This window comes from Chiloscyllium punctatum, chromosome 30, assembly GCF_047496795.1.
Source record: "Chiloscyllium punctatum isolate Juve2018m chromosome 30, sChiPun1.3, whole genome shotgun sequence".
NCBI lineage: Eukaryota > Metazoa > Chordata > Chondrichthyes > Orectolobiformes > Hemiscylliidae > Chiloscyllium > Chiloscyllium punctatum.
The window spans coordinates 29,644,568-29,658,547 of NC_092768.1; the positions used below are offsets into that span (position 1 = coordinate 29,644,568).

Here is a 13,980-nt window from a genome sequence, read left to right on the forward strand (position 1 = left end):
TGGGGCGGCACGGTGGCTCAGTGGTTAGCACTGCTGCCTCAGAGTCCCAGGTTCGATTCCAGTCTGTGGGCGACTGTGTGTGGAGTTTGCACATTCTCCCCGTGTCTGCGTGGGTTTCCTCTGGGTGCTCCAGCTTCCTCCCACCATCCAAAGACGTGCAGGTCATGCGAATTGGCCGTGTTAAATTGCCCGTAGTGTTAGGTGTATTAATCAGAGGGAAATGGGTCTGGGTGGGATACTCTTCAGAGGGTCGGTGTGGGCTGGTTGGGATGAAGGGCTTGTTTCTACACTGTAGGGAATCTAATCTAAACTGCGTGCAGTGCTCCAAATACTATACAGAACATAGGGAAATCAAACTTGGCCAAACTATACCGGAAACACCCAGGATGTCTCAGCATTGACCAAACAGGCTGACAAGTGAAACCAGACAGAACCATCGTCACTCGCAGACAAGGGAATACACCTCCCAAAACACACTAACAATAAGCTTCCTGGTCCCAGTCAACACAGCTGTCCCAAACCCTGAGGACAGTCTGATGACACAGCAATACAAAGGACTGGTCAGACAGAGAGGCACCAGAATACCTCGCTCCCAGGACAGGTAACTGGATTACTTAATTTCCAAATACATTGTATCTTTCTCCTTTTTTAACTAACCTCATTGTACAAGATTCCTATAAAACCTGGCTTCACCCTCAGCCCAGGGGAGAGAACCCTTGATTTCCCTGTACCAGTGTCAGCCTAGTCAGCTTCTCTTCCAGCCAGATCGCTTGTACTAAACAGCTTGTCAACTTCACCCAATCTGGCTTGTGTGGTCTCTGCTATATTGGGCTAATTTCTCCGACAGTTTGCAGTTCCTTCAGTTTTTACAGGAACGGGGATTTGGCTGCCTGCCTGCCTCCACATCACGACACTGCGTATGACTGTGTGTCGCGCCCAGCAAGAATAAGTGAGCCACACTAACAACCCAACAGACAATCTTAAATTATGAGCCTAATTCTAGTTATTGTTCATGACTCTATGACCCAAAAGTACTGTCCAATTGACCATTAGACTCCTGAGATTTGTAGACATGGGCTGGTCAGTGTTCTGCATATTGCATACAGCTGAAGTGACTTAACACTCGACATCATCCACCAGGGCCGAAGAACCTCACATCACACCAGCGCTGAAATTCAAACACCAATTAAATATTTGCATTAGTCCTAAAGCATCTTTATTTTGTCTCAATGGGCAACCTCCTGCTAATGGAAAATAAACACCATCCACATTGTTACTGCATCTTGAGAGGGGGTCGTGTCCAACATGAGCAGTGGGGTCAGTTGTGAGGCTGGTGATTTTATGAATATCACCGCCTGGAGCACTGAACGGACACTTTGGTGACCCTTAGGTGTCCGTCGTTGTTGGGCGTCCAGCACAATTTCCCAACAGAGAGAGAGGAATCCAACAATGCCTTGGTGTAGAATTCCTACTGTGCGGAAAGAGGCCATTTGGCCCATCGAGTCGGCAGTGACCCATCAAAGAGTAGCCAACCCGCCTCGACACTATCCCTGTAACCCTGCAACTCCCACAGCTAACTCACCCATGATGGGCAATTTAGCACGGCCAATCCACCTAAACCTTACCTGACTGTGGGAGGAAACCGGAGCACCCGGGGGAAACCCACGCAAACGCCACACAGACAGTCGCCCGAGGCTGGAATTGAACCCAGGTCCCTGGCGCAGTGAGGCAGCAGTGCTAATCACTGAGACACTGTGTGGTGTTGGTTCTAAACCCCGCAGTAAAAAAAAATGGGTTGGAAGGATGACACCACGGCAAGAGAGAATGACCAGGCTTCCACTCTCTGACCCAGGGAGGAGTGAGGGCTGCCCTAATAGGCAGCTTCAAAGCAAAATCAATGGTGGGGGGGGGGTTCAATGGGATGAAATGCATGAAAACGCTTCACTTGCAAGAGACTTGAAGCAGGGGCCACAGGATCGTCACTGTTACCTCTGAGGTGAGAATCGAAAAGCACTCCTCGCCCCCTCCCCTCTCCGCCCATTGAATGTAGGGAATGGCAGAGAGATTGAGATGCCCTCATAAACGACGAGGACGAGCGCTCAAACATGTCATAGCACTCAAGGCCACAGGCCAAGTGCTGGGATGGGGGCCTAGTGCAAGTGGTTTGGCGCAGACCAAATAGGCCGAAGGGCCGCTTCTGCGCTGTAAGACTCTCCGAATGACACCAGACGGCAATGGGGAAGATGGGTCAGTGCCCGACAGGGAGAGAGAATTCAAAAGATGTGGGGTAAGCTGCTGGAAGTCCCACAGCTAACAGCAACCGGGGACGTAATGAGAACGAGTCTGCAGTCTCAACCTTCCCCAGGGCTTAGAGGGGCAGTCAATCGATGGGGAGGGGGAGGTTCACGTGAGGGGAAAAGACCAGCACTGACTAGATGGCCTGTTCCTGCTCCAGCCTAACTCTCTGTAAAAGCAGAAACGCTGCCAGAGGGTTGACCTCACCCATCGTTTGACCACGAACCCCAGCTGCAAAAGCCGCGGGAATCCGACTCCACCGGCGTGAGTCCCGTTTCGGAATTGTCGAGGGCAAGTTGAGGCGGCTGAGGAGGGCACGGGATGGCGCGCTGGGGTCGGAGAGCCAGCCGCAGATCTCTTCTCAAAACGCAGGAGGGTGCTTTCCAAGGACGGTCCCAGCTCGCTCAGCTCACTCAGCCACTTGAGGGCGTGCTGGCTAGGGGATCTTCTGAAATCGGAGCAGAAAGGCGAAGTCTGAGTGCAAACACATCCCACAGAACGCGCACGCGGGCGGAAACGCAGAGGCTGGGAAAATCCCTGAGCAGGTCTGGCAAGAGATTAAAAGCAGAGGGTCACTAGTATTCGGGTCCAGCAAACCTTCTTCTGAACACCAGCTGCTGCCAGTGCCAAAGAGAAGGGTCCCAGGACTCCAAACGCTACCTCTGCTTTCTCTCTCTCTCTCTCCACAGACGCTGCCAGACCTGCTGAGTTTCTCCAGCCATTTCTGTTTCTGTTTTCAGATCTCTGTTTCTTTTTAGCGCGAAATAAATAAGCCACCTGGGAGACTAACATGCATTTCTACGGCACTCCAGACCTGACAGAGAGATCCATTGGATGCCGCCTCTGTCATGAGGGGAGAGAGATTAGTTTTTGTTATAGAGTCATACAGCATGGAAACAGACCCTTCGGCCCAACCAGCCCATGCCGACCATAACCCCAAACTAAACTAGCCCCACCAGCCTGCGCTTGGCCCATATCCCTCCAAATCTTTCCTGTTCATGTACTTAACTCAATGTCTTTTAAAAATAACTGTACTCACATCCACCACTTTCTCTGGAAGTTCATTCCACACACGAACCAATTTCTATGTAAAAAGAAAAAATTGCCTCTCATGTCTTTTGTAAATCTTTCCCCTCTCACCTTAAAATATGCCTCCTAGCCTTGAAATCCCCCACCTTAGGGAAAAGACACCTTATCCAAGATTTCATAAACCACTACATGGGAGGTCACCTCTCAACCTCCCATGCTCCAGTGAAAGAAGTCACAGTCTATCCAGCCTCCACATAACTCAAACCCTCCATTCGCCGTGAAACCCTGGTAAATCTCTTCTGAACCCTCTCCAGCTTAATGAGATCCTTCCTGTCACAGGGCGACCAGAACTGGACACAGTACTCCTGAAGAGACCTCACCAAAATCCTGCACAACCTCAACATAACGTCCCAACTCCTGGACTCAAAGGTCTGAGTAATGAAGGCAAGTGTGCTAAACACCTGCTTAACCACTTTCTCTGCATGCGATGCAAACTTCAAAGACTTATACTCCTGAACCTCTACATCCCTCTCTGTTTTATGGCACTGGCCAAGACCCAATCTGTAATTGTACAGATGGAAGACAGGAAAAATTTCTGGCAGGAACAGGCTGCTCCTTTTTTTGAGGTACTTTAGGCGTTGGAGGTGATTTCCTCGAATTCCCGGAGCAGCAATTACTATTCTTCATGTTGTTGCATTGTTTTGGAACTTTGGAGAAAACAAAGTCAAAACAACAGCAGTTTTAAAAGAAAGAGCAACCGTAATTCTATTAGTTTTAAAATAGTGATGGAAAAGGATAGACCAGATCTAAAAGTTAAAGTTCTAATTTGGTGAAAGGCTAACTTTGACACGATTAGGCAAGATCTTTCAAAAGGTAAAAGGGATGGCTGGAAAATGGGAAGCCTTCAGAAATGAGATAATGAGAGTCCAGAGACTGTATATTCCTGTCAGGATCAAAGGAAAGGCTGGTTGGTGTAGGGAATGCTGGATGGCTAAAGAAATTGACGGTTTGATTAAAAAAAAGAGGTAAGCATATGTCAGGTATAGACAGGATAGATCGAGTGAATCTTTAGAAGAGTATAAAGGCAGTAGGAGTACACTTAAGAGGGAAATCTGGAGGCAAACAGGGGACATGAGATAACTTTGGCAAATAGAATTAAGGAAAATCCAAAGGGTTTTTACAAATACATTAAGGACAAAAGTGTAACTAGGTAGAGGATAGGGCCCCTCAAAGATCAGCAAGGTGGCCTTTGTGTGGAGCTGCAGGAGATGGGGGAGCTATTCAACGAGTATTTCGCATCAGTATTTATTGTGGAAAAGAACATGGAAGATATAGAATGTAAGGAAATAGATGATGACATTGAAATATGTCCATATTACAGAGGAGGAAGTGCTGGATGTGTTGAAAAGTGGATAAACCCCCAAGACCTGATCAGGTGTACCCAGAATTCTGTGGAAAGCTACGGAGGTGATTGCTGGGCCTCTTGCTGAGATATCTGTATCACCGATAGCTCTCAGGTGAGGTGCTGGAAGACTGGAGGTTGGCTAGCATGGTGCCACTGTTTACAAAAGGTGGTAAGGACAAGCCAGGGAACTATAGACCAGTGAGCCTGACCTCGGTGGTGGGCAAGTTGTTGGAGGGAATCCTTAGGAGCAGGATGTACATATATTTGGAAAGGCAAGGACTGATTCGGGATAGTCAACATGGCTTTGTGCATGGGAAATCATGTCTCAGTAACAAGGAGGTTTGATGAGAACAGAGTGTAGATGTGATCTACACGGACTTCAGTAAGAGGTTCGACAAGGTTCCCCATGGGAGACTGATTAGCAAGGTTAGACCTCATGGAACACAGGGAGAACTATCCATTTGGATATAGAACTGGCTCAAAGGCAGAAACCAGAGAGTGATGGTGGAGGGTTGTTTTTAAGACTGGAAACCTGTGACCAGTGGAGTGCCACAAGGATCGGTGCTGGGCCCACTACTTTTCATCATTCATATAAATGATTTGGATGCGAGCATAAGAGGTACACAGTTAGTAAGTTTGCAGATGACACCAAAATTGGTGGTGTAGTGGACAGCGAAGAGGGTTATCTCAGATTACAACAGGATCTGGACCAGATGGGCCAATGGGCTGAGAAATGGCAGATGGAGTTTAATTTAGATAAATGTAATGTGCTGCATTTTGGGAAAGCAAACCTTAGCAGGACTTATACACCTAATGGTCAGGTCCTAGGGAGTGTTGCTGAACAAAGAGACCTTAGAGTGCAGGTTCATAGCTCCTTGAAAGTGGAGTCGCAAGTAGATAGGATAGTGTTTGGTATGCTTTCCTTTATTGGTCAGAGTATTGAGTACAGGAGTTGGGAGGTCATGATGCAGCTGTAACAGGACATTAGTTTGGCCACTGTTGGAATATTGCGTGAAGTTCTGGTCTCCTTCCTATCGAAAAGATGTTGTGAAACTTGAAAGGGTTCAGAAAAGATTTACAAGGATGTTGCCAGGGTTGGAGGGTTTGAGCTACAGGGAGAGGCTGAACAGGCTGGGGCTGTTTTCCCTGGAGCGTCGGAGGCTGAGGGGTGACCTTATAGAGGTTTATAAAATCATGAGGGGCATGGATAGGATAAGTAGATAAAGTCTTTTCTCTGGGGTTGGGGAGTCCAAAACTAAATGGCATATGTGAGAGGGGAAAGATATAAAAGAGACCTAAGGGGCAACATTTTCACACAGAGGGTGGTGCGTGTATGGAATGAACTGCCAGAGGAAGTGGTGGAGGCTGGTACAATTGCAACATTTAAAAGGCATCTGGACGGGTATATGAAAAGGAAGGGTTTGGAGGGATATGGGCCGGGTGCTGCCAGGTGGGACTAGATTGGGTTGGGATATCTGGTCGGCATGGATGGGTTGGACCGAAGGGTCTGTTTCCATGACATACTTCTCTATGATTCTATGACTATGACTCTAAGTCTTGTCTGTGTTTGTTCTACTAAAATACAGTACCTCACATTTATTCAAATTAAACCCTACCTGCCACTCCTCAGCCCAGCCCATTGACCCAGTTGACCAAGATCTCTTTGCAATCTTAGATAACCTTCTTTCAGTGCTCTCTTTGAATTCTTCCAAGGGATGAAGGCCAGTTCCATGAGGGAGAGGGGCAAGGGGGTACCATTGGCTCCTTCTGTCTGCTGTTGGTACACCCATAGCTTTGAATTTGAAGACCCCAGGAAACTGGCCAGCCACAGACTTTGGGGAAGGGGGTGTGGTTGGTTTGTATGAGGTAGGAATCACCAGGTCAACCATGTTGCTGTGGGTCTGGAGTCACATGTAAGTTCCTTCCCTAAAGATGTTAGTGAACCAGCTAGATTCTTCCCCCCGCCATTTGTGGTCAACATTAGACTCTTACTTTGGTTTTGTTGTATCCAAATTCAACCACCTGCCATGGTGGGACTTGAACCTGTGTCCTCAAAGTATTCCCGGGTGCTAACAGTGCAGCATTAATACCACTGGGCCACCACCTCCCCCGATCTGGAACCAGCTTTATAGCCTTGACTCTGTTTATAGTCCTCTGTAACACGCTAATCAATACTATGTTAAAAGACACCGACAAGGGCAAAAGGGAGTGAGGGGATGGGGCCGGTAGGAGGTTTCCCATTTGATGAGGACTCACAGAAATTCCCTTCCATGTTATAGCTGAAGAACCACAGGATAAATTTGCAACCCATGTTGTGACAAAGGCTGGTTAGAAATATAGATGAATTTAACAAAAAATAGGTAGGATACAATGGGCAATAAAGGCTTCTTAGTATATAGATTCGTGCAGAGTCAGGACATACTCATTCAAGGGGAAAGAAAAATGACAAGAAGGTCTGCATTGATAAGAAGAGACAGTGCTGGAGAAGTGCAGGTCTGGCAGAGAGAAACGTTTCACGTCTGACTGGCAAAATCTCAATAACCAAGCAGGATGCTGCCAGTGAAGTTTTTAATGTGGGAAAATGTGAAGTGCACCTTGGAAGGGAGAACCAAAGAACAGAACACTATTTATGCAGAGAACTCAGCAGAGAGCTGTGACACAAAGGGACTCGTGAACCAGACACAGGAAGTTAGCGCGCGGACCATCAGGAAGGCGACAGATTGTTGAGTAAGGTTAAGTCTCACAGAATCCAGGGAGGGCTAGCCCAATTGGACATAAAACTGGCTTGAAGGCAGGAGACAGAGGGTGGCGGTAGTGGGCTGCGTTACAAACTGCAGGCAGGTGACCAGCAGTGTGCCGCAGAGATCAGTGCTGGGTCCATTGCTATTCATCATTTATATAAACGTTTTGGATGAGAATTTAGGAGGTAGAGTCAGTAGGTTTGAGGATCACATCAAGCTCAGTGGTATAGTGGAGAAGGTCATTTGGGAATACAGAGAGATCTTGTTCAACTGGACAAGTAGTGTTTACATCAGAGTGGTGCTGGAAAAGCACAGCAGGTCAGGCAGCATCTGAGGCGCAGGAAAACCTTTATCCACGTATGGAGACAGCTATTACGAGGGGGCATAGCTTTAAATTAAGGGGTGGTAGGTATAGGACAGATGTTAGGGGTAGATTCTTTACTCAGCGAGTCGTGAGTTCATGGAATTCCCTGCCAGTAGCAGTGGTGGACTCTCCCTCTTTATGGGCATTTAAACGGGCATTGGATAGGCATATGGAGGATAGTGGGCTAGTGTAGGTTAGGTGGGCTTGGATCGGCGCAACATCAAGGGCCAAAGGGCCTGTACTGCGCTGTATTTTTTCTATGTTCTACGTTCTATGTTCTAAAATCGACGTTTCGGGCAAAAGCCCTTCATCAGGAATAGTCTATTCCTGATGAAGGGCTTTTGCCCGAAACGTGGATTTTCCTGCACCTCGGATGCTGCCTGACTTGCTGTGCTTTTCCAGCACCACTCTGATGTAAACTCTGGTTCCCAGCATCTGCAGTCCTCACCTTTTGCCCAAGTGGACAAGTAGGCTGAGGAATGGCGGCTGGAGTTTAATTCTGATGAAACATTGGTGGGGTCAAACCGGGGCAGGACGTAAACAGTCAATGGGCCCTGGGAAGTGTTCTAGAACAAAGAGATCTAGGGGTACAGGTTCATAGCTCCTTGAAAGTGGAGTCTCGGGTAGACAGGGCGGTGAAGAAGGCTTTCAGCATGCTTGCTTTCATTGGTCAGAACATTGAGCACAGGAGTTGGGACACCTTACTGCAGTTGTACAAGACGTTGGTGAGGCTGCACTTGGAGTACGGTGTTCAGTTCTGGTGCCCTGCTATGGAAAGGATATTATTAAACTCGAAAGCAGCAGAAGAGGCTTACTAGGATGCTACCTGGACTGGAAGGTTCAAGTTATCAGGAGAGGTCGGATAGACTGGGACTTTTTTCCCTGGAGCACAGGAGACTGAAGCGTGAACTTATCGAGGTTTATAAAGCCATGAGGGGCATAGATAAGGTAGGTAAGCCAAGGTATGAGAGTCTAAAGTTACAGGGCATAGGTTTAAGATGAGAGGAGAGAGATACAAAAGGGTCCAGAGGGGGAATTCTTTTCACACAGAGGGTGATGAGGGTCTGGCTGCCAGAGATAGTGGGGGAGGCAGGTACAAATTGGTCACTTAGAAACATTGGGACAAGGAAATGGATGGGATAGTTATGGAGGGATGTGGGCAAAATGCAGGTAAATGGGGCAAGTTTAATTGTGAAAACTGGGCGAATGGACAAGTTGGGCCGAAGGGCCTGTTTCCACACTGTTCGCCTCCATGACTCAACAATATTGGCCTTTGTTTCAAGAAGGTTGGAGTAGAAGAGGAGGGAAGACTTAACTGCAACTGTACAAGGTGCTGGTGAGACCACATCTGGAGCACAGTTTTGGTCCCTTTATTTAAGGAAAGGATATTATTTCACTGGAGGCAGGTTAGAGAAGATTCGCTATGATGATTCCCTGGTACGGAGGATGTTTGATTTAGACTTAGATTCCCTACAGTGTGGAAACAGGCCCTTCAGTCCAACCAGTCCACACCGACCCGCCGAAGAGTAACCCACCCAGACCCATTTCCCCTCTGACTAATGCACCTAATACTACGGGCAATTTAGCACGGCCAATCCACCCTGACCTACACATCTTTGGACTGTGGGAGGAAACCGGAGCACCCGGAAACCCACGCAGACACGGGGAGAATGTGCAAACTCCACACAGACAGTCACCCGAGGCTGGAATCAAACCCGGGACCCTGGTGCAGTGAGACAGCAGTGCTAACCACTGAGCAAATGTTAAACAAGTTGGGATGCTACTCCCTGCAGTTCAGGAGAATGAGAGGAGTGAAACATACGGGATTTTTAAGGGCTTTGACAGGGTCAATGCTGAGAGAATGTTTCCCCCATGGGAGAGTCGAGGAAAAGAGACTCAGAATAAAGGGAGCACCAATTTAAGACTGGGATGAGCAGGAATTTCTTCTTGTCATCGTAAAATCCCTGCAGTGTGGGAGCAGGCCATTCAGCCCATACTGACCCTCTGAACAGCATCCCATCCAATCCCTGTATCTCCCATGGCTAACCCACCTAGTCTGCACATTATGAGCAATGTAGCATGGGCCCATTCACTCTAACGTGCACATCTTTGGATTGTGGGAGGAAACCCACGCAGACAGAGGGGAGAACGTGCAAACTCCACACAGAGGGTCACCCGAGGCCGGAATCGAACCTGGGTCCCTGGTGCTGGGGAGGGTGCCCACGCAGACACGGGGAGAAGATGCAAACTCCACACAGAAGGTCGCCCGAGGCCGGAATCGAACCTGGGTCCCTGGTGCTGGGGAGGGTGCCCACGCAGACACGGGGAGAAGATGCAAACTCCACACAGAAGGTCGCCCGAGGCCGGAATCGAACCTGGGTCCCTGGTGCCGTGAGGCAGCAGTAATAACCACTGAGCCATTGTGCTACAATCAGAGTCGTTGGAACTCCTCACCACAGAGTGAGTTGTGGGGGGCGGTGGGTGGTGGGGGACAGCCCTTGCTTCTGTTTCAGGCTGAGATAGATAGATCAGGAGGGGAATCGAGGGAGACTGGGAAAAGGGAAGGGAATCAGACTCGAGGAGCATCGGATCAGCCATGATCCGCTGGAACGCCGGAAGCAAGTTTAAGGGGCCGAATGGCCGACTCCTGTTCCTATCTCTTTCTGACTCTTTTCCTGTTCCCCCCCCCTCCCCCACCTCATCCCAGATCCAACCCTCTGGCTCAGCCCTGCCCTCTTCAACTGTCCTACCTGTCCATCTTCCTTCCCACCTAACCGCTCCACCTTCCCCACTGACCTATCACCGTCAACCCGCTCGCCTGCATCTACCTATCGCCTTCCCAGCTACCTCCACCCCCCCCAGCTCCAACACCACCTTCCCCCCCTGCTATTTATGTCTCAGCCCCCTTCCCCCACACATTCCTGATGAAGGGCTGATGAAGATCAGCTCTCCTGCTCCTCGGATGCTGCCAGGCCCGCTGTGCTTTTCCAGCAGCCCACCCCACGCTTTTCAACTCTGACCTCTCCCGCCCTCACTTGCTCCCATCTCCTTTACGACCTCGCGCCCAGCAGCAGCCACGCCCGCGGCTTACCGGAGTAACAGATGAAAGCGAACTTGTAATCGCAGGGCACGTCCTTCCAGTGTTCGTTGACTAGAATAACGCAGACGGCCATGGTGGTGAACTCCATGGGGTAGAAGGGGTCCCAATGGAAGAAGGTGGCAGGCTCCCCGTTAGTCCACATCCAGCCGTACTCAGACTGGTGTTGGTTGAACAGACCGATCCACGCAGCCAGGTCTACCTTCAGCAGCTTGGCCACTTTGCTGTTCTCTGTCATGTGCTGCACGCTGACCAGGTCCATGTGCTGGGCCCGACAATACTCCTGCGCCTCGCTCCACGTCTTCTCTTTGTTGACGAGGACGTAGTTCCGCTTGGGCTGGGGCAGGTCCTGGGCGCCGTCTGAAGACAGAGGTCAGAAAGACAGCCTGCCTTAGTCCGACTCCAACGCTCGGCTGAAGGGGGGGGGAGGGGGATGCGTACCAGGTCCCCACCATGTGGGCTGGAAGAGGTGTCCTTTCGGACGGACCTACCTGCGGCCAAGTCCTTTTCCGAGCCCTTGTGTGGCTGTTTCCAGTTACCACTGATGACAACCGGTTTCTCGGTGACTACTTCCGAGGGGTCTTCAGAAGTCTCTGAGGACACAGAGGAGATTTTTATTCAAAGTGCCGCTTGCATGGAAAACAAAATAGTTGCCCTTCGTCTGTCTGTCTATTTGTTGTCCTCCAAGAACCCCCCTCCCAAATTATAGACCACCATTTGGTGTCAGTCCTTTACTGCCCTGCACTCTTGACTGTGGACTTGAAATGCAAAAAACAAAATCAAAAGGTTATTTCAAAACCAAAGGGTGATAGGAGGAATTGCTGCATTTGCGTGAACAAAGCTCATTTTGTGTGGTTTTTGCACAGCTGCTTTGTTCAAGCAATAGGGGGGAGGGGTAAATGTTCGTCATCAGCTCAACACAAGGGGATGTGTCCAAAATGTGATTTGGCCGGCAACAGGTAGCTGATTGGTTTGTGTGATTGTGACCAGCTGTGTATTCAAAGGTCACCAGCCTGGCAACAACTCTCTGATTCATTTCCTGGACAGGTAACCTTGTGGAGTGCTGTAAAAGCAGGTTCTCTCTCTCTCTCTCTCTCTCTCTCTCTCTCCATTACAAACATCTGAAGCCTGAAGCAAGCTCCATATTTATCCCCACCAATGGTTGTCTTTAACCAGTAATCAAGAGACTTTGTAGTTAATGTACCAATTACCTGGTGCCTTAAGAACCTGAGGAAAGGAGATTGAAGATTAGAAGGTCTTGGCGAGTAAAGGAACATCTCAACGGACCCTGTCGACTGATTTTGTTTTCCCCCATCTACTCATAAACTGATGTCTTTAGTTCCCCTGTGTTTATGTGTGTGTGTGTATGAGGGGTATGTGTGTTTTTATATATGCTCTTATGTATATGTATTTGTAAAACCTCCATATGGGTTTGGAAGTGTTTGATTTGGGACGTGTGATCAGCGAGGACAAGTTGGACCAAATCAGTTTTCCGTCTTGTATGACTTGAGGGCTGGCATGGGCAATGACGGGCCAAATGGCCTTCCGTCGACATTGCGGCCAACCTGCGGGTGCAGGAGGTTTTAAAAGGTCATTAAAGCTTTAACATGTACTGCCATATGCTTGACAATTCATAGCTGTTTCACGTAGCACGGTGGCTCAGTGGTTCGCATAGCTGCCTCACAGCGCAAGTGACCCGGGTTTAATTCCAGCCTCGGGCAACTGTTTGTGTGGAGTTTGCACATCCTCCCTGTGTCCGTGTGGGTTTCCTTCTGCAGTCCAGAGATGTACAGGGGGTGGATTGGCCATGAGAAATGGAGGTTACAGGGATTGAGTAGGATCTCCCTTTTGAGGGTGGGTGTGGATTCGACGGGCCGAATGGCCTGCTTCCATTGAGGAGGGAATCTACAATTCCACTCATGACTAGGATACAGTTGTTTGTAATAAACCGTGGTTCTTGTTAAGTACTGGAACTTGATCGGTCTTTTCTGGTTCCAAAAGACAGGTAAGTTGGGGACTTAGAGTCAGAGTCCTACAGCACGGAGACAGGTCCTTCGGCCCAGGCTGGTCACACAAACCAAAACGTTCCCTGCAAGCAGCCATATCCAAATGGCTTTGAGCAGTGTACATTTATGTCATTTAATGGTAGACGTAGACGTAGAGGAATTATGGGCATACGGGAGGAGGTTCGTTTGCGATATGTGGTCGGCGTGGACAAGTTGGACCAATCAGTTTTTTGTGCTGTACGACTCTAGGGCTGGCATGGGCAATGACGGGCCAAATGGCCTTCTGGCGACGTGGCAACCAATCTGCGGGCGCCCCTTACCCGTGTAGCACACGAAGGGGAACAGGAAGCGACAGGGGGCGTCACTCCACCTGCCCTCCTGGATGTAGACGCAGACGGGGGCCATGATGTTGTAGCGGTAAGGGTTCCCCGGCTTCCAGTTGGTGTAGCCGACCGGGTCGCCGTTTGCCCACTTCCAGCCGCTGTTGGTCCTCTGGTCGTTGTACAGGCCGCACCAGCCCAGCTTGATCTCCTCGTAGAGCCTGCTGGCGACCGTGTTCTCCTGTTTGTTGCGAATGCTCAGGAGCCCCGTGTGATGGAGCATGCAGTAGTCCCGGGCATCTGACCAGGTCTTCTCCAGGTGGATCTTGTGGTACGTCCTCTTGGAGCTGGCTCCTGTTGGGGAATGGGAGTCACACAAGACTGTGGTTTCCATTTGCTTCAGAATACTCTGCCCCCGCCCCCACCACCGACAGTAGGCCTTCCCAACGCACACGCCTCCCCCCCTCTTCCCTCCCGTCCATCCCACCTGAGATGAACAACAGAGGAAGATGGCTGCTTGTTGCAACAATGTAAAGGCAAGGGTGCTGCAGGTACAGAGGAATCTGGCGGTCCTAATGAACGTGTGGCAGAAAAGGTGTCATGCTGGGATTCGTTGATGGGATTTGCCCAGCGTTTATTGCCCATCCCTCAGCTGTCCCTGAGAAAGTGGTGGTGAGCTTCCTTCTTGAACCACTGCAGTCCATGTCAACATGATGTTAGGGA

General features: G+C 49.6%; 1 protein-coding gene across 1 annotated transcript in view; it reads right to left on the minus strand.

Annotated features, from left to right (window-relative positions):
• Positions 1 to 1,211: 1,211 nt before the first annotated feature.
• Positions 1,212 to 13,980, minus strand: part of LOC140455370 (macrophage mannose receptor 1-like) — a 72,761-nt gene continuing 59,992 nt past the window's right edge. The window contains exons 8-11 of the mRNA XM_072550173.1: positions 13,258 to 13,611; positions 11,423 to 11,524; positions 10,926 to 11,291; positions 1,212 to 2,743 (exon numbers count right to left, since the gene is read on the minus strand). Of these exons, the coding sequence (XP_072406274.1) occupies positions 2,709 to 2,743; positions 10,926 to 11,291; positions 11,423 to 11,524; positions 13,258 to 13,611 (857 nt within the window). The 3' untranslated portion in view covers positions 1,212 to 2,708. The remainder of the gene's footprint in view (positions 2,744 to 10,925; positions 11,292 to 11,422; positions 11,525 to 13,257; positions 13,612 to 13,980) is intronic.